Raw genomic sequence first — 25,013 nt, 5'->3', positions numbered from 1 at the left:
CCAGGAAGTGCTGTGTACTATTATGGCTCCTAAACCTGATTTTTCTCTCCGCTGCTCACCCCGGCCAGAACGCTCCACTCCATGACTCTATGAGGGCAGAGTGACTTCACAGAGGTTGGCCCTGCCCATGCTGGGTCCCTGCTCTGGGTGACCAGCCACGGCTCTGCCCTCACTGTCAACCTCTGCCTTCTAGGTGTCAAGATCCAAATACAGTCTCTCAATGGCGAACACCTGCACATCCGGGAATTCCACCGGGTCAAGGTGGGAGACATTGCAACTGGCATCAGCAGCCAGGTACGGACACAGGTCACACTTAGGGTCTGGGGAGATATTGGCCCATGGCTTAGCTGTCCTCCAGGGCCCAGGGCAAGACAGGTAGGGGCTGTTCTCTGAACTTGGGCTAGGAAGGAGGACTCTCCAAGTCCTCCAGGGTGAAGGACAGACAGTGCTCTCTCCAGGCTGCCTGTTTGGCTGCAGATGTCTCCGAGCATGTTTGGGGACCATCAGCTTTACACTCTGGGTTCTCACCCTACTGCTTTGCTCTCCCCACAGATCCCAGCCCCAGCCTTCAGCTTGGTGACCAAAGATGGACAGCCTGTTCGCTATGACATGGAGGTGCCAGACTCTGGCATCGACCTGCAGTGCACCCTGGCCCCTGACGGCAGCTTTGCCTGGAGCTGGAGGGTCAAGCATGGCCAGCTGGAGAACCGGCCCTAGCCCACAGCAGGCTTCCTGTGCATCTCAGTGTTCCATGCTACCCTGAGATGCTAGCTGAGTGCTCAGGGAGATCTGCCAGTCCTTGTTCAGCAGTAAGACCAGGGCTTGCAGCAGCGACAGGAGCAGTTAAAGCACCTCCCAGGATTTGCCTCCTGAGTGCTGCTGGCCTCTGGCAGGAGAAACCCTTCATGAGGAGACAAGGAGGAAGACGGGGGTCTCATCCCCCAAGGAAGAGAGCCAGTGCTCTCTGTGATGCTCTGAACAAGGTAGCCAGACTCCCAGGGCTCAGTCAGCACTTGCCAGCAGTTGGAGGGCAGCTTCCAGCCGGGGTCAAGAAGAGCAGGTACCTAGGAAGGTAGAAGAGCCGGGCTCCCACCCAGCTCGTACAGGAAAAGCAGCAGGTGTCCCTGCTCAGGGGCTTGTGGAGCCTTTGACCCCTTGTCTGGTCTCCCTGGCATGAGACAGGTATGAGACAGCAGGCAGGAAGGATGCTAGCACCTTGGTAGAATGCACCACACCTCCAGGTTATGCAGGAATGCAGCCCAGGTCCTGAGTTGAGCTCCTTGTTCAACCAAGGACCACAGAAGGTATTGAAGAAAAGTGATTCTCAGGCCTCACCTTTGTGGCTGCTGGCCACCACTCCTCAGAGCATCAAGCCTCATTGAGGCCTACCTTTTGGCTAGCTGGCACTCTAGCCCCTCATCTGTGAAACTGAAGGATGACATGAGACCCACCTGACAGGAATAGTCTGCAAATGACAGATGCTAAAGCCACAGATGCAGGACTTGCCACCCTCCAGGGCACATAGTGGGTATCCAGCATGCCAGCTTCGTGGTGGCAAGACACTGCCGGCAGCACTTTGCACTCTGATGACCTCAAAGCACTTTTCTGGCTGCCTTCCAGCAGAGCATTGGCTCTGCATGGGCACAAGCAGGCCAGGGGATGGGGAAGGGACTGTCTTGACCCATCATCCACACAGGCTTGACTGTCTCAAGCCTCCTCCAGATTTAAGATGAGCACTCCCACCCCCACTGCCCAAGCCAGGCTTTTCCTGGTGGGGCCTGGAGTAGCTGCTTAGGACTCATGTAGCATTAAGTTAACTGTGAATCATTGTGGGGAGGGGCGCAGAGACCCCTCCTCTGGAAAAGCTCATCCCCCACCCCCAGCCAGCCAGGATAGCTTCCACCCAGCTGTTTGCAAGGAGCCAGGCTGCTCCTGGCCCCACCGGAGGAAGAACTGCAGCCAGCGCTGCATTTGGGGTGTACCTGAGCTCTGTAAGCAATAAAATTTGGGGTGATGATTGGGTGTTTGTAAGCTGTGGTGTCTCTTTTGCCTGCCTGCTTGCCGTACCCCACAACTGTCGGGGTGAATTCCTTCAGGTCTCCCCATTGTTGGGGGTAAGTACCGGCATCAGCCCTCCAGGTAGGCTGCTCATCCTTCCACTCTCCAGGCTGCCCATCTCTTGCAGCTAGCCAAACTCATGGCTGAAGGGAGGAAGCCAAAAGGCCAGGCCCCCCAGTAGCACCAGAAGGGGAGGGTCTTGCATGTCCCAGCAGTAATACTCACCCTCTCCTGTCCCTGAGGCCTGGCAGCCAGAGGACTTGCCTGGTATCAGTTTGAACATTGGCATGGGATGGCGATGACTTTCCTCCATCATGGAGCAGAGGGTGGCCGAGAACAGAGGTGCATTGTCTGATCTGGCTCCAGTCCCTACGAAGAACTGACTATGCCGGTGCACATCTGTAATCCAGCCTTGGAATATATAAAGAATCTGAGGCTAACCTGGGCTACATGGGACTTTGTCTCAAAGTGAAAACAAGATTTTAAAACAGATTTGAGACAGGGTCTCACTGTATAGCCCTCGTTATGTGGGCCAAGCTGGCCTCAAACTCACAGAGACCCCATCCCCCTGCCTCTACCTCCTCAGTGCTGGAATTAAAGGTTTATGATACTATGTCCAGCAAGGGGAAAAAATTAAAGCCAGCTGAAATGATTCTGAGTAAAGAGGCTTAACACCAAACCTGACTATCTGAATTTGACCCCCAGGAATTGGGTAGTGGAAGGTGACAACCAATTCCCAAAAGTTGTCCTCTGACCTCCACACACTGGCCGTGGTATGCAAGTGTCCACACACACAAATAATAAATGTAGTTGTAAAAAAATTGTAAGATCACCCTGGAAAGCTCTGCACGGGTGTGTGTACTGCACACGTGTACAGCTTAGATTGAGATTCAGCCATCCATGGAGGCTGAATCTAGACCCTCAAAAATGCAGCGGCTTTGTAGCCAGATAAGGTTCCAAGCCCTGTCCTTACCCAGGACTGCTGTCCACATACCTGGTCTGCTGGGAATGTCTCTCCCCCCTCCCCCTCTCCCCCCCTACACCCCCACCCCCATCCCACCCCCACCCCACCCCCGCGCGCGCCCCAGGCCTTTGTCCCAGTGCCCTGGCTGCTGCACCTCCAAGCCTTGAAAGATCCTCAGCTGCTCCCGCCTACATCCTTGGCGTCAATCTTCAAGTTTCCTGCCTGTCGGATCCCTGGCCAAACGTCACAGAAGCCGCAGCATCACAGCCGCCAGCGCCCATCATCACCAGCGCCCCTCCACCCGGCTAGCCAAAGAGCGCACTGGAGGCGGAGGGGCAGCAGCCACCAGCCCGCTCCCCGCCCCCCGGACAGAGCCTCCGTCAGCATGGGGGTGACAGGTGGGAGCAGGCGGCCGAGTGGTGGGCGGCGCCAGAAATGGCAGGGTGGAGGCGGGAAAAGGGAAACTGAGTGATGCCCCAGAGTTGGCCTGGGGAGCGGAAAGGAAAGCTGACCCCAACCAAGCCCCTCCGGGTGCTGTTGATTAACGCTGCAGCCCGCGCGCGCTGTCCAAAAAAAAAAAGTGGGGGCGAGGAGGGGACTGGGTCGGTCCGGGGTCTTAATGAATTTAGCCCAACGGGATCACATTCGCGGATACAAATGCACACATTTGGCGGAGCTAAGGGCTGGGAATTTAATGTCTTTGCAAAGGCAGTCGCCGAATCCACCTTGTGTGAGACCAGAGACTCAAAGCGAGTAAAGCCGCAACCCACGGAGGGTCTGGGGAAGAGTCAGCAGGAGACCACGTGCTCTGAACGGTGGGCCTAGGCTACCGGAAGAGCAGTGAGGTCTAGAAGGCCTCCCAAGCATTGTTGAGGCCTTGCGTCATCACAGTGAGAAGCCAGGAGCACTGACGAGTGCGAATTTGTGATGTTTAAGAATGGTGAGATTTGGGGCTAGAGAGATGGCTCAGCGGTTAAGAGCACTGACTGCTCTTCCAGAGGTCCTGAGTTCAATTCCTAGCAACCACATGGTGGCTCACAACCATCTGTAATGAGAACTGGTGCCCTCTTCTGGCCTACAGTCACATATGCTGTATACATAATAAATAAATAAAAACTTTAAAAAAAAAAAAAAAAAAAAAAAAGAATGGTGAGATTTAAGATCTCCTCCAGGAAAAACGTGGTCACATGCTTGAAAGCACCATGGTGCAGGGACAACTCTTTGTCCACCTCTATCCTCAGCCTCCAATACAGTGGCCAATAACTGAGACTCAACATTTCCTTTTCAACTTTATCAAAGAAATAAATACTCCTTGACTCAAGAGCACTGAAGAGTTTATTCGTTAATGAAAAAAAAAAAAAAATCATGGTCCCCAGGCATGTCTCAGAGCAGCTGCAGGCCTAGCTCTTTAACTTTTCTCAAAACAACAAAATAAATAAATAAATAAATTCTAGGTTAAAAACTAATCAGAATTTAAAGCCGACCATTATTAGTGACTCTATTGCCAGTATGAGTTCCTTCCTCTTATAAGTCACTGAGGTTTCCCTTTTAAAAGTTTGTGAGCCAGGCAGTGGTGGCGCACACCTTTAATCTCAACACTCGGGAGGCAGAGGCAGGTGGATATCTGTGAGTTCAAGGTCAGCCTGGTCTACAGAGTGAGTTCCAGGATAGCCAAGGCTACACAGAGAAACCCTGTCTCAAAAATCAAAATAAATAAATAATAAAAATAAAATAAAACAAAAATGAAGTATTTGTGGGACAGAGGTAGCATGGTCATTAAAATAACTCGCTGTGCAGGCCTGAGGACCAGGGTTCAGATCCCTGGAACCCACATAAATGCCAAGTGGGTGAAATGTCCAGCCTGTAATCCCAGAGCAAAGCTGGCCGGCTAATCAATCTGTGAGCTCTGGGTTTCCTAGAGACCCCACCTCAGTGAATGAGGCGGAAGAGAACCAAGATGACTCCCAAAGTCAGCCTCCAGCCTACACATGCACAACACCCACACACACATGAAAATGAAAAACGTATTTGTGACTCGGTTGTACCTGATGTAAACAAGGGCCACAGCCGGTCTGCCCAGTAACCAGAGAACTTTGCAAGCCGGTGAGAGCCTTCACCTAAGGGGAGTGTTACTTTTTCTTCTCCAACTTCTCTGTTCTCTCCAGGCCTCCTTCCAGATTTCATAAACAGATCTGGGTGGAGAAGATAGCATCTTATCAGAATCTTGCAAGCATGAGGCTCTGAGTTCAACCCCCAGAACTCACGTAAAACAGACACAGCAGTAGTGCCTATGATCTCAACGCTAAGAAGGCAGACAGGAGGAGCCCTGAGACCCTGGCTGGCCTGAGGAGCCCGTAAGAGAGCCTGTCTCAAACAACAATGTAGAAGGCGCCTGAGGAAGGACACGCAAGGCTGTCCCTCCAGCCTCCACATGCACACACATGTGCAAATGCACACACACACATGCACACATATGAAAAAAAGCAGACTCCCTATTAATTCTCTTCTCTCACTACAGCTTGATATTTGGGGTCCTCTCTCTGGAAATACTCTTTCTGGTTTCCAGTGCTATCTGCCAGAAAGCTTTCTCCTTCTTTCGTTCTTCTTTTCAGAGTGTCCTGTTATTTTTTTTTATGTGATACATTTTTAGTGTCATCCTTGAATCTCTGAAAACGATCAGCTTCTCTTCTAAGTATTCTGTTTCTCAAATCACCTTTGGTGTCCTGAGATCACTGTTCCACCTGCTTATTGACAGTTTTGTCAAATAGTTGGTGGCCCCTGGTCGCCCCTATTCAAGAATGAAACCATTTAAGGAGCTCAGTGGGATCCCTTCACCTGTAGGTCTTACCGCCTGGCCAGTGTCACTTAAGGGTGGTAAGACAGGAACCAGACTCCTGTGGGAATGTCAGTGTCTTCTGACGCCTTACCCAGTGGGGGAAGAGCATCTTCAACCCTGACTCTCCCTTCATTCCTCGAATCTGAGCTCCCCCCACCCCATTTGTGTGATCTTTCCTCTTCTTCCTCAGATAGCATTCCTAGTCTTCTGCTTTCCACACTCTGAAAGCACAGAGAACTCTCTGGTGTGCTGTTCACTGGCTTAGTTTGATCATTACAAATTCACATTCATATGCTTTCATTCTCTCTGTGTGTCTGTCTATCTGTCTCTCTCTGTCTATCTCTCTGTCTCTCTCTGTTAAATATGGAGTCTCCCAAGTGCTCAGCAGATGCTGTGCCTCTGAGCAGTATCCCAGCCCTTTCTCATCTCTAAGTTCCATTTCAAACACCCAGTCATGAGGAGGAAACGATATCACACTGTTGAGGGGTCTCTTTACCTGGTGTGTTGGTCTGTTATCCTATTACCATTTGAAGGAAGACTTGTGATAAGTTAAAGTTGTATAGTCTGAGCCTTAAAGCAACTAAAATAGCCGGGCGGTGGTGGCGCACGCCTTTAATCCCAGCACTCGGGAGGCAGAGCCAGGAGGATCTCTGTGAGTTCGAGGCCAGCCTGGGCTACCAAGTGAGTTCCAGGAAAGGCGCAAAACTACACAGAGAAACCCTGCCTCGAAAAACCGGAAAAAAAAAAAAAAAAAAAAAAAAAAGCAACTAAAATAACAAGACAGAGTCATAGCTTTGAAAATCCAGTAGAATCATACAAATACATAATCTAAAGGGGGCATAAAAAAAAGCAGAGGACACATGGAAAGGAAATAACAGAACAATCCATTTAAACACCAAAGGCAGATGTCACATAGCTCCCTTCTAAGGAAAGTGTTCAGCGTACATAAGAGCATTGTCCTGGGTTCAGTCTCAAGCACTGCCCTCTCCCCCCACCACACACACACACACACACACACACACACACACCAAGTCACTTCTAAACAGCAGAGATTGCCTAAGTAGACAGAAAATGTGACATTTGGGCTGGGGATGTAGCTATATTGACGGATGCTTGCTGGGATACACGGGCTCTGGAAAAAGAGAAGGAAAAAAAAGACTCAACTACATGCTGCCCATTTAAAATTTACTTTAAATATAAAAATACAAAGATTAAAAGTGAAGTGATAGCTGGTGCTAACGTTAATCCCCAGTACCACGAAAGTGAGACTACAGAAAGAAAGCTAAAATTCTATATCAATATCAAAGCAGGTTTCAAATCAAATAACAGATCAAAGGAGATCATTTCACAGTGATAAAGAGGTTACTTGGTCAAGGGTTAGGGAAAGTAGTCAGAAAAGGCGCTTGCCACCAAGTCTGACAACCTGAGTTCAACCCCCGGGACTACATAGTAGAAGAAAACTGACTCCTGTAAATTGTCCTGTGACCTCCATATGTGCAGGAGTGCATGTGCGCGCACACACACACACACACACACACACACACACACACACACACGCACGCACGCACGCACACGCATACATAGCATAGTAATTAACAAATAAATGCTAATTTTTTAATTATAGAAGGAAACTTGGGAAAAGTAAAGCCAGACATGGTTGTGTACATCTGTAATCCCTGTACTCACAAGGCAGAGATGGAAGGATTGCAAGTTCGAGGACATCCTGGGTGACACAGTAACTTTCAGGCTAGCCTAAGCTACATAGTAAGACCTCGTCTCAAGAAACAATACTAATAGGGGCTGGGGGTGTAGCCCAGGAGGTTGAGCACTTGCCTAGCATGCACAAAAGCTTGGATTTGAGTCCCAGTACCTCCTAAACCAGGTGTGGTAGCACCTGCTTGTAATCCCAGCAACTTGTTAGATAGAAGCAAAGGGATAAGAAATCTCAGGTCATCCTTAAGTACACAGCACATTCAAAGCCAGCCAGAGAAGCATTGAACTCAATAAATAAATAATAAGTAAATAAATAAATGAATAATTATATATAAAGGAAACCAAAATAATAACAATGCTATCATCATTTTAAAAGGAATGTCTAGGCCTAGAAAATGAAGTTTTTGCCTAGTATATGCAAGGCTCTGAGTTCCATCCCCAGGGCTGCAAAACAAAAGAATGAATAACTATCCTAAAGGATTGTGTCTTTAACATCAGAGTGTCAGAGTATGTGAAGAAAAACTAGTATAATGAATGTCCAAGTGTGGCCTACAGTCCCAGCACTCAGGGGCAGGGACAAGGGGATCAGGAGTTCAAGGACAGCTTTGGTCACATAGGGAGTTTGAACTCAGCCTGAGCTGTCAGATGCTGTCAGAGTCAGGAAAGGAAGGAAGGGAGGGGCCAGAGAGGCAGATCTGCAGTTGAGAGCACTTGCTGCTCTTGTAAAAGGCCCAAGTTCACATCCCAGCATCTAGGTCAGAAAGCTCACAACCACCTACAACTCCAGCTCCAAAGGAATCCAGTGCGCCCTCTTCTGGCTTCCACTGGCATCTGCACTCACATGCACATACCTGTACACAGCCACACATGCATACACAAAATTAAAAAATCATTTTAAAAATAAATATTTAGCCAGATGATGGTAACTCACACCTTTAATTCCAGCACTCGAAAGGAAGAAGCAGGAGGATCTCTGTGTGTTTGAGGCCAACCTGGTCTACAAAGCAAGTTCCAGGATAGCCAGGACTGTTACACAGCGAAACCCTGTCTCGAAAAACCAATAATAAATACATACATACATACATACATACATACATACATACATAAATACATAAATAAATATGTTAAGAAAAAGAAAGAAAATATGAAAGTAAAAAGTGGTTCAGTTAGTAGGAGAAGGATAAGATTGTGCAATGGGGGTAAATATAATCAAAATACATTAGCTACACGTATGAAATCATTAAAATTTTACTTAAGAGGAAACCTGATGTAACTTCCATGGAGAAACAGTGGGATCTGCCATCATAGTTGAAGACTTCAGCGCTCCTCTCAGGAACTGAAAGGAGTAGACACAGAGTCAGTAAGGATGTCCAGGACCTGAATGGCTCCACCTGATGACTTAATTGACATTTGCAGAGCATTCCACTCCACAGCAGAATGCACATTCTTTTTCAGAAATGATCTACACACTGGATGTGGATCTACACACCTTTAATGCCAGCACACAGGAGGCAGAGGCAGGCAGATCTCTGCGTTCAAGTCCAGCCTGGTCTACAGAGCAAGTTCCAAGACAGTCACAGCTACATAGAGAAACCCTGTCACAGAAAGAAAAAAGATCTACAAAAAAGATCATGTTCTGAACAAAAAGTCTTGATAAGCCAAGCACAGTAGCACACGTCTTTAATCCCAGCACTCAGAGGGCAGAGCCCGGTGGATCTATGAGTTCAAGGCCAGCCTGGTCTACATAGAAAGTTCCAGGCTAGCCAAGGCTACATAGAGAGACCCTGTCTCAAGTAAAAGCTGGAGGCTTGAGAGATGGCTCTGCAGTTAAGAGCACAATACTCACTTTGGGCCACTCACAACTTTATGTAACTTCAGTTCCAGGTAGATCTGATGCCTGGGGCTGGCGATTGCTCAGTGGTTAAGAGCACTACTGCCCTTGCAGAGGACCCTGGTTCAATTCCCAGCACCCACATCTGTTGGCTTACAACCTCCTATATATAAATCCAGCTCCCGGGGATCACACACCTCTGCCCTCTAAGTGAATCTGCACTCATGTGGCACACACACACACATTAATTATTAAAATAAGATATTTTAAGTCTTTTTAAAAAAGTAATTGGGGGGGCTGGAGAGATGGCTCAGAGGTTAAGAGCACTGACTGCTCTTCCAGAGGTCCTGAGTTCAATTCCCAGCAACCACATGGTGGCTCACAACCATCTGTAGTGAGATCTGGTGCCCTCTTCTGGCCTGCAGTCATATATGCTGTATATGTAATAAATAAATTTAAAAAAAAAAAAAGTAATTGGGGGCAGCTGGAGAGATGACTCAGCAGTTAATAGCACCGGCTGCTCTTCCAGAGGACCCAGGTTCAATTCCCAGCACCCACATAGCAGCTCACAACTGTCTGTAACTCTAGTTCCTGGGACTCTGACACCTTCACACCAATGCACATAAAATAATTTTATTTTTTAAAAAAATTGACTAGGCATGGTAGTACATTCCTATAATCCCAATACTCAGGAGGCAGAGGCAGGCTGATCTCTAAGAGTTTGAGGCCAGCCTGGTCTACATAGTGAGCTCAAGGCCAGGCTGGTCTACATAGTGAGACCATAGTCTCAAATGATAAAGAAGATGATGATAATAATAGGAGGCCAGGTATAGTGATGAACGCCTTTAATTCCAGTATTCAAAAGGCAGAGGAAAGCAAATTGTTGTGAGTTCAAGGCCAGCCCTGGTCTATAGTGAGACCTTGTCCTAAAATGATGATGATGATGATGATGATGATGATGATAATAATAAGTATTTCTTAAAATCAACTGAGTAAAGTAGGAAAGGAAACTTTAATCTGATAAAAGGCATCTATGAAGAAAACCACCACTTCATCATAAAGACTGAATGCTGACTGTTCCCCACGAGAACAGGGGAATGAAGCAAGGCTGTCTGCCCTCGTTCCACAGTTACATAGTGGTCATTCCAGTGCAAAGGGGGAAGAAAAGGAAAGGAGATGCCAGACGTGGAAGGAAGAAACCAAGTTGTCTTGATTCACACACATTCTTTTCTTTTTTCTTTTTCTTTTCTTTTTTTTTTTTTTTTTTTTTTTTTGGTTTTTCGAGATAGAGTTTCTCTGTGTAGCTTTGCACCTTTCCTGGAACTCACTTGGTAGCCCAGGCTGGCCTCGAACTCACAGAGATCCGCCTGGCTCTGCCTCCCGGGTGCTGGGATTAAAGGCGTGCTCCACCACCGCCTGGCCTCACACATTCTTTTCAATGTACAAATCCCCTGGGCTCTCTAAGCAATCAGGACTGATGAGTTTTTAATACACCTTTAGGACTTGAGGCGATATTTCTAGAATATTAGCAACAATTGAGCATTGGAAATGCCTCATATGTCACAGACTGCCACTTGGCTTTCTGACAGAACACTCCTAAGTCAGGTACAGAAGTCCCAAATTGAGTCAACAGCAGACTTTGTCTCCCAGACCCCAGTGCAGCTATGAGCCTTACAGAATTGTAATCCGCCCTTCTGTCCATACCCAGTCACAGTTTATGGAAGGACTGAAGTTGTGTGATGATCAGATGTCCAGAAAAATTGCAAAAATTGCAAAGTGATTAAGTAAGGCTCTGTGGTTGGGCAGGAAAGAGTCCTGCTCAGGGTCAAACGGAGCTGAAGCTGAAGAAGATGTCTAAAGAAAGTCAGAAGAGCGCATGGATCAAGGAGGCCTTTGAGTTCCTGTCCATGGTGCTTCTCTCAGAGCCTCGCCACACAGCTGACCTATGACCCCAGGCCACGCTGAAGCACAGATGTGTCTGAGTCCTAGTGCCTAGGACCAGCCATGCAAGGACCACCCCTTCCAACCCTAGGAAGAAGCCACACCACATTCTCATGCTTCTGATCCAATCCTGGGTGCAATTCTCGGCCAAAAAGTAAAATTAACATTTCCTGCTCCACCCTAGGCTCATGGGAACCCACTTTGCATAATGCATGGACGCCATGACCCCTCACCATCAATGCTTATCACCACCAGAGGAGTAGAGACGAGACAGCCTGGTGCCCCACTTCTAGGGGGTGAAGAGCAGTTTCTGTATTAGAGGACAAAAGCCTCCTGGCTATCTCCTGGCTCCAAGATGCCCCCAGAGACCCAGCCTCCTAGGACTTCAAGCAGTGATTCAAGTTCACCACACAGTAGTGCAGTGCTGGCACACCCTTGGATCAAGCACTCTGAGTGTTGGCCTTGGTCTGGGTCGGTGATAGGTGACCAAGAAGAGCTCGGGAAGCGGCAGAGGCGAAGAAGAGTGGGGTGGGGGAAGTTATTCAGGGGTGCCATGGGCTCCTATGGAGCGTGGAAAAGCAGAAAATGAAGGTGATTCTTCAGCCTGAATTCAAGTCCTTGACTTAGCAACCACCAGCTATGGGAAGCCTAGGCAATGAGCACCCTCTAATGCTCCCTGTGGAGCCAAGATGGAATACTGTGGGCATCCATGCTTGTAGAGGCAGGTGACAGATCCAAGAGTTGGGATGGGGCCAAGATGGCCAGTGGAGGGTGGTAGACCGTGAAGACAGGATCACTGAGCCTGTAATGAGGGGAAGATGGGAGAGATAATGTCGGGGTGGGGGGAGGGAGGGCTGGAGTGGGGGGCAGAAGAAATTTGCACCAGCTCATGGACTGTCCCTCACCCTGATGCTCCCTGTCCTTTCCTTTTTCTCCTGGCCAGGTATCAATGCATTCCCATGCTGTGGCAAGAATTCTGTGGACATCGTAGAAAGAACGTGAGGACCAGTCCCCATCAGCACAGGGACTTCCCCCAAAATCCCAGGCTCTCGGCCTTTCCCCCAACACCACACACTCCCACCCAACTAGGATCTCCCCTTCTTTAGCTCCTTTCCAGATCTCCTCAGGAGCAGTGTCCAGGCCTAAGGCTGGGGTTGCCTCCAACCCCAGCAGAGGGTTAGGGTGAAGCACATGGAGGCATGGCTGCCTTGTTGGAGGCAGACAGACCTGTCCAAGGTAGGGAAAGACAGGTGCCTGAGGAGGGAACAGGAGTTTAATGTTGTGACGCAGGTAGGAATAGGGGCTGAGAAGAAGTAAAGGGGCCCTACATTCCCCCCTGCCCCCGTATCCATGGCTTCTCAAATCTACCCACTGGGAATGGGGCAGGTGAGTAATGGGCCTCGCTCTGGGCTTCCCCTGTGTAGGGGACCATTTTCTGAGCATCATGGCTTACCTGTAGCACTTAATAAAAATGAATATTCCCAGCAGGATGGTGGTGGCACACACCTTTAATCCCAGCACTTGGATTTAATCCCACAGGATTTAATCTCTGTGAGTTTGAGGCCAACCTGGTCTACATAGTGAGTTTCAGGACAGTCAAGGCTACACAGAGACACCCTGTCTCGAGATCACCCCCACCAAAAAGAGAATGAAGACTCCCAGGCCCCTCCTCCAACCAAATGGAGTTGAACAGTGGATTGGCAAGCTCTCCAGAGCTTCTGAAGCTTGGAGAGTCTTAGTACCAGCAGCTTAGGCGGTAAAGTGTTTAGCGCACCAACAAGAGGGCCTGAGTTTAGATATCCCTCAACCAGGTAAAAAGCTGGGATGACATGCTAACATCGTCATCCCAGAGCTGGGAGGTGGAAGCGGGAAGATCCCAGGGTGTCAACTGGCCAGCCACTCTAGCAAATCAGTGAGCTCCATGTTCAGAGAGAGACCCCATCTCAAAATAATGAGGTGGGTAGTAACTAAGATAGACACGTAAGATCAACCTACCCTTCACATTTGTATATGTGTGTGCATGCATACACCCCCACACACACACACACACACATACAAACACTCCAGAGTTCCTAATGGAGTAGCGGGGACAGCGGGGAGTAGAGCTGGGGTCTTCTTGCCCACCCTTGTCCAAGGCCAGAGCTTTGAAGGCCCTAGAGATCTCTACCACTGTGATCCTGCCTATGGATCTTTGTTACCCATTTTGATTCCTTATGCCTCAGGAACGACCAGCAGCAGCCCCACCCCACTAAGGAAAAGGAGGACGATGAAACAGAGGTAAGAGTATCATCAACACTTTATGCACAGGTAGCAGGCAAGAGGGCAGGGCAGTTCTGCTTGGCAAGTCTAGGACTGCAGTACCCGGCCACACACACACCTTCACCACCTTCACCACCTGCCTGCACTTCTGCCCTGCCCCAGGCTGTTCTCCGACAAGAAGCAAGTGGAGATAAGGGGTGGGGAGTGTGCCACACAGGAGCAGGACAGGGGCTTGGTGTGGCAGAGGAGTCCTGGGGGGAAGGGGGGTCTAGCTCCTGTTGCCTCAGCTTTCAGTTGGAACCTTTCAGCTGGAAGCACAATTGCCCAAGAAGGAACCCCTACCGGTAGTGCTCCCAGATCCAGGCCCAGTACCACAGCTGGAGGAGATGGGACCAGTGGTACACTCTAAACCCACACCCGAGCCTGAAGGAGACTACTTCACTGAAAGCCTGGAGCAGCAGGGCTACAGGATCGAATCTCTCAAGCCCTATGAGGAAGAGCGGCAATCCAGAACCTGGAGCTTCAATGCGAACTCAAGCAACAGGGAAGAGGAGCAGGTGTCCACCACCCAGTTCCGCTCCATCCGCGTGCAGACCTCCAAACACCTCTTCTGGGCCAACAAGCTCATCCAGGCATCAGAGCACAGCCTCCAGCAGGCCTTAGAAAAACATCGCAAGAGCCCCCGGGAAAGGAAGTCTGTCTGCATCTCCCAGGTTCTCACAGACTGCGCCCCGCGACCATCAAGCCCCTGTCTATCATGCACCAGCCTGCCCACAGCCATTGGCCTGGCAGATCTGATCAACTTTGCGTCCTCCCTGGCTGTAGCCTCCTCCAGCCACAAGGAAGTGCCTAATTTAGAAAATATGATCAAAGCTACATCTGAGAAGTTGCAGGAGACACCTATAGACCTTTGCCAGCCAGTCCAGTCCATCAAGTTTGCCCAGGCTACCCAGATCACCCAGATAACCTCCGAGAAGCAAGAGAAGTCATTTGAAGACATGACAACTCAGAAATCTTGGACTCCAGAAACCAGTAACGTAGCTTGCTCTTACCTAGATTTTAGCAAGACGGGGCTTAAGAATGCCACCATCCAAGGGGAAGTGAAGTTTGTCCAGGCACCAACCAAGTCCTCCCAGCTTCAGGAAGCCAACGAGTGAGTGGTGTTGCCCTGCAGGCCTTCTGGAGCCTCACTAGCATGTGGGGCTGGGCTCAGTTCTCACATAGCCGGTGGGGTGTGAAACAGTGGAATGGAGGGGGGAGGGGCTGAGGCAGGGGGCACAGGGCAAGCTTAGTTGAGGGCCCAGCCTCAATGACCTCACAAAGGCTGCTAGGAACAAGATTCCGGTGACCTGAGGTGCAGCAGCAAAGCCAGGGCCAGAGGAGGCCTGGGGACCATGGAGGGTGAGCTCTCCAGGGCTAGGACAGAAACCTGGGTTTAAAATGGGCAGGGCCATGTCACATCAGGAAGCAGATGGGTTTCATGTTGTCTGCCTCCTGGGAGCATGATGGTTACCTTCCTAGGGCACAGGACATTTCCGTGAGTGAGGATAAGGGAACTGGGCTTCAGAGCTCTTGGCCTCTGATGACATATAGACACAGAACAGGATGCCAGCTGCCCACAGGTGCAGTGAGAGACCCCCCACAAGACCCTAATGCCATAATGACACTGTCTCTTTTGTGTTGCAGCTCGGTGCCGGGAACCAAGAAAGGGAATCCATTATTGCTGAAAATCCATTTTAAGTTGTCATCCCCCTTACCCCAAAAGAAATGACTAGACAAAAACATTAAAGTCTCCAGTGCCGGCCCCGGTGAAGACTTGTTTTTAAGGTGCTGGGATCGAACCCAGGGCCCCGAGCATATTTAGGTCAGCATTTTACTACTGGGCTATATCCTCAGCCCTTGGATTTTTGGGATAGCATCTCATTATGTAGCCCAGACTGGCCTCAAACACTCGAGCTGCCTACCTCGGCCTCTTGAGTGATGACATTTCAAGTACGCACCGTCCTGCTTGGGCTCTGGCTCAGATTTTAGAGGATCAGTGTCTCCTCACCACTGAACAAACCTGGCTGCTATATTCTGGAAGCAATTTTTTAGGGAATGACACTGACATTTTTTAGTTTCCCTTGAGCCCACCGGTCCCCTGAGATCTCTGGCCAGCTGTCTAGGGTTTGTTTATTCCCCAAAGTGGTTCCATTTTACTCCCACCTACCAGACCACCTCAAAGCTCCACCCCCGGCTTCAGTTTCTTAGGCCTAAATCCAGGGACATAGAGGCATGAGGATGTGGGAGATGGGGCCTCCCTGGAGGTGGGGCTGACCAGATGAGAAAGTAAATCCAAAGGGAATCCTTCCTGTAGCCAGTGGGGAGGCCTGGGGAGGACATTGTTTGAAGGTTTTGAAGGAGGGAAGAACTGAGGTTGACAGACCGATCTTTTAGAAGGCCACAGCCTCAAGCCAGAAATAACTCCAAATGTAGGGAGACCCCATGTGTGACGACCTACCCAACATGGCAACCCAGAGGAATCCCCACACATCACCAGCCTGAAACTGGCATAAGACGGCATGTCCAAAGGCAGGAGAAACCGCCCACAGGTGCAGGGGACACACATGCCCAGGAGCAGCCCCAAGGGTCAAATATGCACAGAGGCACACAACCACTGTGTCTGGGGTCAGGCCTCAACGGCCCAGAAGAAAGGCAGTAAGAGAGCTGCTGCTTTTGGCCAAGGTCAGGAGGCTGTGAAAAGTAGGGAAGGGAATTGGAGCCTAGAGAAAGAGAAGGGGCCTGGCTTGGTCCACAGGCAGCTGTGTGTATGAGATGGGGGGGATCTCACTCTGTATAGCCCAAGCTAGCTTCAAACTTGTGGCAATCTCTCTACCTCGGCCTCCTGAGTGCTAGGATTACAATCACTGACATTACTGTTAACAAACTGGTTTTGGGTTTTTTTTATGTATGTCGGGGTTTCTTTGTTACCCTGGCTGGACTGCCTCAGATTCCCGATGATCCTCCTGCCTTTACCTCCTGAGTGCTGGGATTACAGGTATAGGCTTACACTGCCACATCAGCTTTTGTTGTTAGCGCTGTCGTTGTTGTTGAGACAGGGTCTCATTACGCAGTCCTGACTGCCTCTCGCCTCTGTCTCCTGGGTGCGAGGATTAAAGGCAGGCGCCGCCACACGGCTTCTTTTTTTCTTTTGAGACAGGGTACGGCTGTGTAACTCAGGCTGGCTTTGAACTCGCAAAACTGCCTGCCTTAGTCTTCAGAGTTCTAAGAGGAGCATGCCGCCATGTCTAGTCCTGGCAGGCTCCCTGCCAAGGGAGAAGCCCATCAGGACCCTAGGAGGAGGCTGAGTGGGGTGCACCTAGGGACAGGGAAGTGGGAAAGCAGGCCAGCAGGGACAGGAGCAGGAATCTAGGATGAGGACAAAGTCGCAGAGGTGGGTGTCTGGTTCGAGTGTCATCTGGCTCTTGGGTTTGTCTTTTTAGAGTTTATTGTTTTGGTGGGATTTTTAAAAGTTCTATTTTTTAAGCCAGAGGTGGGAGCATACACCTTTCATCCCAGCACTGAGGAGGTGGAGGCAGAAGAATCAGAAGTGAAAAGTCATCCACGCAGTAGATGTGGTGGTCATGCTTTTAATCCCAGCACCCGGGAGGCAGAGGCAGGAGGATCTCTGTGAGTTCAAGGCTAGCCTGGTCTACACAGCAAGTTCCAGACGAGCCAGGGATAATATTGTGAGACTCTGTCTCAAAAACAAAACAACAACAAAAAGTTATCCTCAGCTAAATAGAAAGCTCAAGGTTAGCCTGAGCTATGGTACATAAGATCCTGTCCCCCTCCAAAAAAAAAAAAAAAAAAAAAAATTATTGAAAGTGGCTTTGGTGCACTGGACAAGTGACAAGCACAGACAGCTCTGTGTGTTCCTTCTCTGTCCCAGCCCCCACAGCCTGGAACACAGGGACATGCTGAGACAGACACACGATGACACAGACCCACACTGGCTCACCACCATCACCCAAAGCCCATGGAGACATCAGGGTTCATTCCCTCTTGGTGTACTTTCTGGGACTAGTGTAGGACATGTGTCTCATTGTAGTACCATACGAAATAGTTTGCCTGCCCTAAATGCCCTCTGCCTTCCACCCACGCATCCTCCCCTCCCCTCAACTCCAGGCACCCACTGACTTGTTCTGTTCCCTTTTGCTTTTTCCAGAATGAATTGGCATCGAACCTCATGCAGCCTTTTCAAAAGGGCTTCTTTCCCTGTTTAGCAGTTAACTTCCCTCCATGTCTTTTCACGGCTCTGACAACTCATTTCCTCTCAGCACTCAATAATAGTCCGTTATCTAGATGGACCAGTTTGTTTTTCCACCCACCTACCCAAACATATCTTGGCTGATCCCACGTTTAGGCAGTTAGGAAGTTGCAGTGAGTATCAGCGTGTGGATTTTGTGTTTTAAATTCTTCGGGATAAATGCCAAGGGCCATGGCTGCTGCCTAATGCATGTTGTGAGGTGTGTTCACGTGGCTCGGCTATTAAAGGCTGGGCTCACAACCAAAACATCAACACGTGTTCAGATTTGTAAGAAACAGCCGAAGTGGCTTCTTTCGAGGTTTGCATCGCTTTGCAGCCCCAGCACGATGCTCCTTGTCTTCACTGTTTGGCAAGCAGTGTCAGTATTTCAAATCCTGGTGCTCTCATAGACCAATAGTGCTGTCTCATTTTACTGTTCAGGCCGCCAGTGATCTGTGATGCTGAAGATCTTACACACTTACTTGCATGTGTAGATCTTTGATTTGTTATGGTGTCTGCTCACATCTTTTGCCCATTTTAATTGGGTGATTCATTTTCTCACTGTTGAGTTTTAAAGGTTATTTGTCTATTTTGTGCATAACAGTCCTTTTCAAATGTGCGTCTCCCAGTCTATAATTGTTTTCTGATTGTCTTCACACTGTTGGTAGAGTCAAAGGTTTGGGGGGTTTTTTGTTTATTTTTGAGACAGGGCCTCTCTGCATAGGCCCGACTGCCCTGGAACTTGCCATGTAAACCAAGGTGGCCTCAAACTCACAGAGATCTAGATCCCTCTAGAGTGCTGGGATTAAAGGCATCCACCACCACGCCTACTTAATTTAAATATTTTGTTACATTTATCTTGTGTGTGGTAATGTACAATTCTTTTTATATATTGTTGACTTCACCTGCTAATATTTTGTCAAAGATTTTTGCATCTGTGCTGGAGAAATGGTTCAGTGGTTAGTACTTCCTGCTTCCCCGGAGGACCTGAGTTCAGGTCCCAGCACTCACATTGGACAGTTCACAACCACCTGTATCTCCAGCTCCAAGGGATCAGATGCCATCACTCACATTGGACAGTTCACAACCACCTGTATCTCCAGCTCCAAGGGATCAGATGCCATCTTCTGGTCTCCAAAAACACTTGTACTCATTTGCACACACACACACACACACACACAAAGCCTTTAAGACCATTTTTAAAGATGGGGGTCTCACTATGTAGCCCTGTTGGCCTGGAACTCTCAGTGATCGACTGCCTCTGCCTCCCAAATGCTGGGATTAAAAATTATGTGGCATCATACCTGGCCAAAATAATTTTTATTGTTGCTGTTGTTTGGGGTTTTTTGTGTGTTTTGGGGTTTTGTTTGTTTGTTTGTTTTTGAGACAGGGTTTCTCTGTGTAACTCTGGCTGTCCTGGAACTCACTCTGTAGACTAGTCTGGTCTGGAAGTCACAGAAATCTGCCTGCCTCTGCCTCTCAAGTGCTGGGACTAAAGGCGTGCGCCAGTATGCCTGGAGGCCAAAATAATGTTTAAAAACAAGATTTTTCTATGTATGTTCTTGAGGAATATTGTAGTTTTCTGGGAGAGTCTTTTTCTGTTTAGGGTACAGGGTAATGGCCTCACAGGGTGAGTTAAGATACCGTAGAAAAGTGACGGTCCTTCAATAAATGTTTAATTTTTAAAAATCATCAGAATTTGTATGGGCCTCTCCCTGCTGTGGAAGGCTCTTAATTATTGCTTTGATTTCTTTAGTAGATACAAGTCTATTCATATTTCTCCACATGTAAGTTTTGGCCACTTCTGCTTTTCAAGAAATTGGTCTACTTCATTAAAGTTATCAAACTTATAGGCATAGGCATTTATAATATTCCTTTATTATGCTTTGAGTATCTGTGAGATCTGTAGTGATGTCCCTTTCACAATGCTATTACTCTTGCCCTCCGACTTATTTGTATTTGTGTAGTGTGTGTGTGTGCGCGCATGGATGTCAGGACAATTTGATGGGTCCGGTTCTCGTCTTCCATGTGCGTCCTGGGGACCTTCGAACTCGGGTCAGTGGGTGCCTTTACTCACCAAGCCATCTCACCAGCCCCGTCTACTTTATTACTCCTTCAAAGAACACAATTTTGACATTTATTATTTCCACTATTGATTTTTTTTCTGCTTTCAACCTTAATGCTTGCTCATGGTTTTATCATGATTCTACCTACCTGAGATGTCATTTGCACTTCTGTCTCTAGTTTCTTGGAGCAGAAACTCCAATTCTTGGTTTTAGGTATTTTCTAAAACATGCACCTAACACTACAAATGTCTCTGCAAGCAGTTTTTGTTACATCCTACTATTTGAAATAAGTTGTATTTTTATTTTTGTTTAGTTTGAAGTTTCTTCTTTGATCTATGCTTTGTTTGCTTGTTTGTTTGTTTGTTTGTTTGTTTGGAGACAGGTTCTCATACAGCCCAGGCTAGTTTCAAACTCACTATAGAGCTGAGGATGACCTTGAACCCCTGGTCCTGCTGTTTTTTTTCCAAGTGCTTAAATCATTGACATGCACCACCATGCCTGGCACTGTCTTGTCATAATAATGTTCTTTCTCTCCCCCTCCTCCTTTTGACAAGGTCTTATTATATAGCTCAAGCTAACCTTGAACTCACAATTCTCTTGCCCCAGCCTCCAGAGTTCTGGAATTATGGGTGTACATCACTATACCTGGCCCTGCATGTTGTTTACAAGCGAATTATTTAATCTTCAAGTATTTAGAGATCTACCAACTCTCTGCTACTGGTTTCTAGTTTCATTCACTAGTGTTCTGAGAGCAGACATGATTTGATTTGTATTATTTTTAAATATTAAGGTCTCATGGAATGTCTTAAAATGTGGTTAGTGGGTTTATATTGGACAGGACTCCATGTCCCCCGCACCTGGCTTTGGGATTCTGTAGCCTGCTTTTCCCTGAGGGCCTCTGCCACCTTGATTCAGCATCCCGAGTGTAATCACAAATCCAGAACCCTGAAGGTAGAGACTTGGGGAGACTAGAGCAGCAGTCCCCACAGGAAGTCAGCCTGTGAGCAGGGGAAGGTTGGCAGTCCTCCTGCCAAAAAACGAAAGTCACCACAAAAGTAGCCTGGGGGCAGCCTCAGAGTCTGTGACTCTGCCTTTCAGGCAGCAGAGGCCAGAAGACCAAGAGACCCTCATCGACACTGAGAAGGTATGAGTGACTGGGCCGAAGGAGGGTTTTGTTTTGTTTTGTTTTTTTACTTGAGTTGGGGGTTCACACCCTGTGCCTGCTAGAAGCCCCTTCCTATAGTGCTGTGATTCAACCTGGCCTGAGGATCCCGGGAGGAGGAGGTGGACCTGCTCACCCACAGTCCTTGTCCCCTAGGTCCCCTGGAGTCTATGCCCTCCAGTTGACCGGGCTGTCCTGCCTTTTCCCTGTCTCCAAGGCCTCCACAGAAGCCTCGGAGTCTCCTCACACGAGATACACGAGAGGAGCCGGCTGGCAGGGTGCAGAAAGGGCGGATGCAGCTGCAGACGGGCCAGCTGCCTCAGTCAGAGCTAGCAGCGGCCATGGCCACAAAGGAGGAGCAGACCATACTGAGGGCAAGAGAATTTAAGGACCCTGAAGCTACCCATCCATATTGGCCAGGCCCAGATACCAAGTCTCAGAGGTGAGGATAGGAAATGGAGACCAGGTTTGGGGTGCTGGTTTGGGGGCAAGGGCTGCCTGGCCTTGGAGTCTCTTTGCAACAGGTACTACATGTCCAAATTCTTTCACTGGAACAGTTCGGCCGATGATAGCATGGTACCCTTGACACCCCGGCAGCTGGCAGGTAAGGACCCTAGGTCCGGAAGTAGAGAGGAAACTATGGGGGATGCTCAGGGCAGAATTACAAGAAGTTACCTGCCCTGAGGTTAGCATATTTATGACCCTTGTGACCCTCCCTCCAAGCCAGTCCAATTTTTCTTCTCTACAGCCCAAGGGCTCACTGATGTACCCCCAGAAGTGTGTGTGTACCTGTCTGTGTAGCTGTGACTCTGTGTGTCTGTGTGTCTGTTTATCTTTGTGTCTGTGTCTGTGAAGAGAATAGGAAAAATAAAACTGAATGTATTGGTGGATGGTTGGATAGTGGTATCTGAATGGATGGGACAGGATTTAAAAGCGAGAGAGAGAGAGAGAGAGAGAGAGAGAGAGAGAGAGAGAGAGAGAGGAGGATGGAGAGAAAAATAAATTTTCCCAGGATCTGGCCTGAGAGATGGGAAGTAAGGATAGAAGGTGCTCCCCAAATGTCACACCTGATGTTGACAGGGACCTATCAAAGAAGAATCACTTTCTACATCAGTAATCCGAGTGCCTGCTTATAATGTCACACACCAGTGAGGCTCCCAAGCAGCCACAGAGCTGGACTTGGCATGTGACCTTGGATGTGAATTTTAAAAATTGGTTTTTAATTTTAGTTGTGGGTGTGTGTGTGCAGTGCCCACAGAAGCCAGGGCCCCAGATCCCCTGGGACTGGAGTTAGACAGTTGTAAGTCACCCACCATGTAACTCAGGCTCTCTGCAAGAGCACTGTGTGCGCTTAACCACTAAGCCAAATCTCTAGACCTGTGTGTGAGTTTTTAAAATATTTTTATACTTATGTGTGTGTGTGAGACACACACACACACACACACACACACACACACACACACACATGAGCACCGTGGCACTCGTGGAGGACAGAGGACAACTTATGGGAATCAGTTCTCTTTACCACGTGGGTCCTGCAGATCAAGCTCAGGTCACCAGGGTTGGCAGCAAGCGCCCTGGCTTGCCGAGCCATTGCTCTGGCATCTAGACATGAACTGTAAACGCTTTTTGTAAGAAAATGTCCAAACACAAGATTTGGGCGTAAGGGTGGAACAGCTCACGAGCCAACACACAGCACCCACTGTGTCGCTGATGGCCGGTGTACTGAAGGTTACCATAGGTGTGTCCAAACCCCGGTCTCACCCGACTGGAGTGGAGAGGCAAAGCCTCAAGGCCACCACCACGTGTCCTTCACACCTTGTTGACAGTCGCCTGTCTCCACTCTCAGCCTTCCAGGATATCTTCAAACTGTTCAGCTGCAGCCCCACGGGCACCGTGGACATGCATAGCATGAAGGTTGCCCTGCGCAATGTGGGTATCCAGCTGGGCCCACAGGAGATGTGTGAGGCTCTTCGGCTGGCGGACTTAGATGGTGGGTGTCCCATCTCTTTGTGTTCTCCCACCTCCAGGCAATCTCCTAATGAATGCTACCCATACCTACGATATCCTTGGCCTCGTCCTGGTTTTTTTTTTAAGTTCCCTCTTCCAGGAAGCACCCTATCTCCCTGCCTTTGTACATGGCTACTGAGTCAATCCTCATCCCCCAGGCAAGAGCTGTTTCTCTCCACACTCACACTAGAACCCCCTGGCTTCTACAAAAGTATGTTAATAAGTCACGTTAGTACTTTATAGTGAAATTGATTTTCAAGAGATAAATGGTGTAGGGGAGGGTTATGATGTTGGAGAAAATCCCAAGTAATTCCCAATGTATATTTAAACCCCTAACATATCTACAGGACAAACTTTCCAGAAGGGCAAGTGCCCACTGATCTGTCTGTCTTCCCAGGTGATGGAATCGTCAGCTTCAAGGACTTCCTGGGTGTCCTCACTGACAATCACCGCCTAGCTCAATGCATGGGTGAGGGTACAGCTGATGGGCAGTGGGGGCGCGGGGGGGGGGGGCGGGGGAGTGTGTGCTGAACGAGGACACCTCTCCTCACTCTTGCCTGTGTTTGCTGTACTCAGGCCAAATGAAGAGCAGTCGGGTCTGTGAGCCCCCGGGCCTGCAGACCCTGTTCTCGAGATGCTGTTCAAGCTACTGAGGCAGGGCTTTGTGCCCTCCAAATCAGGACAGGAGGTGACTAGGTGAGCACAACCATCCCCAGCTCCCAGACTCAAGATTCTCTGAGAAGTGAGCCCGGCTTTGCAGGGAGTCCCCTGATGTCCCGTCCCCTCCCCCCCCCCCCCCCCCCCCCGCTCCCCCGAGAATGTCCTGAATTTTGGGTCCATTTCCTGGGCCCCAGGTCATCCTTAGCCAAAGACGAATAGCTTCCGGTCCTGCTTGGGTTTCCCCACACGGAAGGTGGAGGAGATCGAGAGGCGTTGTCTGAGCCCGCTGTCCTACTTTTCTCCTCCAAGCTACTATTTCAAGCAGCAGCGGGCTCTGCCGATGAGCATGTGCTCTAAGAGCCGGGCGCGCAGCCAGGGTCGGCCTGCGCGTGCACACACGGGTCTCACCTTCTTCTGCCAGGCGGCGCGCCTCAGCGGCCTCTCCAGCTCCCAGCTGGCACGCTCCTTGCACACACTGTACAGAGCGGGTGCGTCCCCAGGCGGCTGCGGGGGGAGGGGGGACGGGTACGCAGGGGCAGGGCCGGACCCCTCGGGGAGGTGGGAGGGATGCTCCGGGTCCTCCGCAGCCTAGCCCTACCTGCTCCCGCGGGGCCCCTCCCAGTACTGTCCTTGCCTCTTCCTCCTCTGGATCCCTCCCCAGGTGGGCGCAACCCCTACGCTCAGATTCCCAGCTTGCCCGGGCGCCCGCGACCAGAACGCAGGATCTCGAACCGAGCCCCGTGCCCCGACGTTCGCCTCCCCAAGCCCCATCAGCCAGGCCGCCCCAAGCTCCCTCCCAACCTGGGGCCACTCTGCAAAGGTGAGAATCCTCAAGCGCGAGACCAGATCGGCCGAGGAGACTTAAGGACAGGGCAGATGGGGCGGAGGCGGGACAGCAGATGGGGCGTGATTGGCAGGCAGCAGAGGCTGGCGTAGAGTGGGAACCGAACCAAAAGGAATGGGGACTGCAGGGGCAGCGGCAGATGCACCCAGGTGTTGCGTCTCTAACGAGTTGCCCTCTGGATCTTCCGCAGGTCCCCTCCGCCCTCCCGCCGGGCTAGCGAGCCAGCCGCTGGAGCAAATGCGCCGCTCAAAGCTACCTTCCTCCCCGCCAACACTAGTGCAGAAGCACCCCTCCTCCCCTTCGCCAGCCTGTTTCCAGAGATGTGCTATGAAGAGCTTGTACAAGTAAAGCGTTTGCTGAGCGAAACTGGCTGCGCCTGGT

The 25,013-nt window shown here is 49.6% G+C and overlaps 3 protein-coding genes and 1 long non-coding RNA gene across 4 annotated transcripts in view; 3 read left to right on the top strand and 1 right to left on the bottom strand.

The window, feature by feature from the left end:
• Positions 1-717, top strand: part of Map3k14 (mitogen-activated protein kinase kinase kinase 14) — a 47,536-nt gene extending 46,819 nt beyond the window's left edge. The window contains exons 15-16 of the mRNA XM_059271921.1: positions 194-294; positions 553-717. Coding sequence (XP_059127904.1) covers positions 194-294; positions 553-717 — 266 coding nt within the window. The remainder of the gene's footprint in view (positions 1-193; positions 295-552) is intronic.
• Positions 718-8,803: 8,086 nt separating this feature from the next.
• On the bottom strand, positions 8,804-14,895 carry LOC131917817 (uncharacterized). The gene is made up of 2 exons (XR_009380740.1): positions 14,655-14,895; positions 8,804-8,907 (listed from the first exon to the last, which is right to left on the bottom strand). It is a non-coding gene; the product is annotated as an uncharacterized LOC131917817 (long non-coding RNA).
• On the top strand, positions 13,738-15,406 carry Spata32 (spermatogenesis associated 32). Its single transcript, XM_059271917.1, has 2 exons — positions 13,738-14,755; positions 15,289-15,406. The coding sequence occupies exons 1-2, from the start codon at positions 13,989-13,991 to the stop codon at positions 15,371-15,373; spliced, it is 852 nt and encodes a 283-aa protein (XP_059127900.1). The 5' UTR covers positions 13,738-13,988; the 3' UTR covers positions 15,374-15,406.
• Positions 14,918-24,998, top strand: LOC131917814 (EF-hand calcium-binding domain-containing protein 3-like). The gene is given in 11 exon segments (XM_059271916.1): positions 14,918-15,003; positions 21,055-21,100; positions 21,336-21,560; positions 21,676-21,722; positions 22,968-23,111; positions 23,526-23,597; positions 23,705-23,755; positions 23,758-23,824; positions 24,098-24,276; positions 24,450-24,608; positions 24,823-24,998. Coding segments are annotated over 11 exon segments (1,155 nt in total). The 5' UTR covers positions 14,918-14,996; the 3' UTR covers positions 24,981-24,998.
• The last annotated feature ends 15 nt before the right edge of the window (positions 24,999-25,013 follow it).

Source organism: Peromyscus eremicus, chromosome 8a, assembly GCF_949786415.1.
Source record: "Peromyscus eremicus chromosome 8a, PerEre_H2_v1, whole genome shotgun sequence".
NCBI classification, from domain to species: Eukaryota; Metazoa; Chordata; class Mammalia; order Rodentia; family Cricetidae; genus Peromyscus; species Peromyscus eremicus.
Note: the sequence above shows the minus strand (reverse complement) of the source record. Positions and strands in the feature narration are given on the sequence as shown.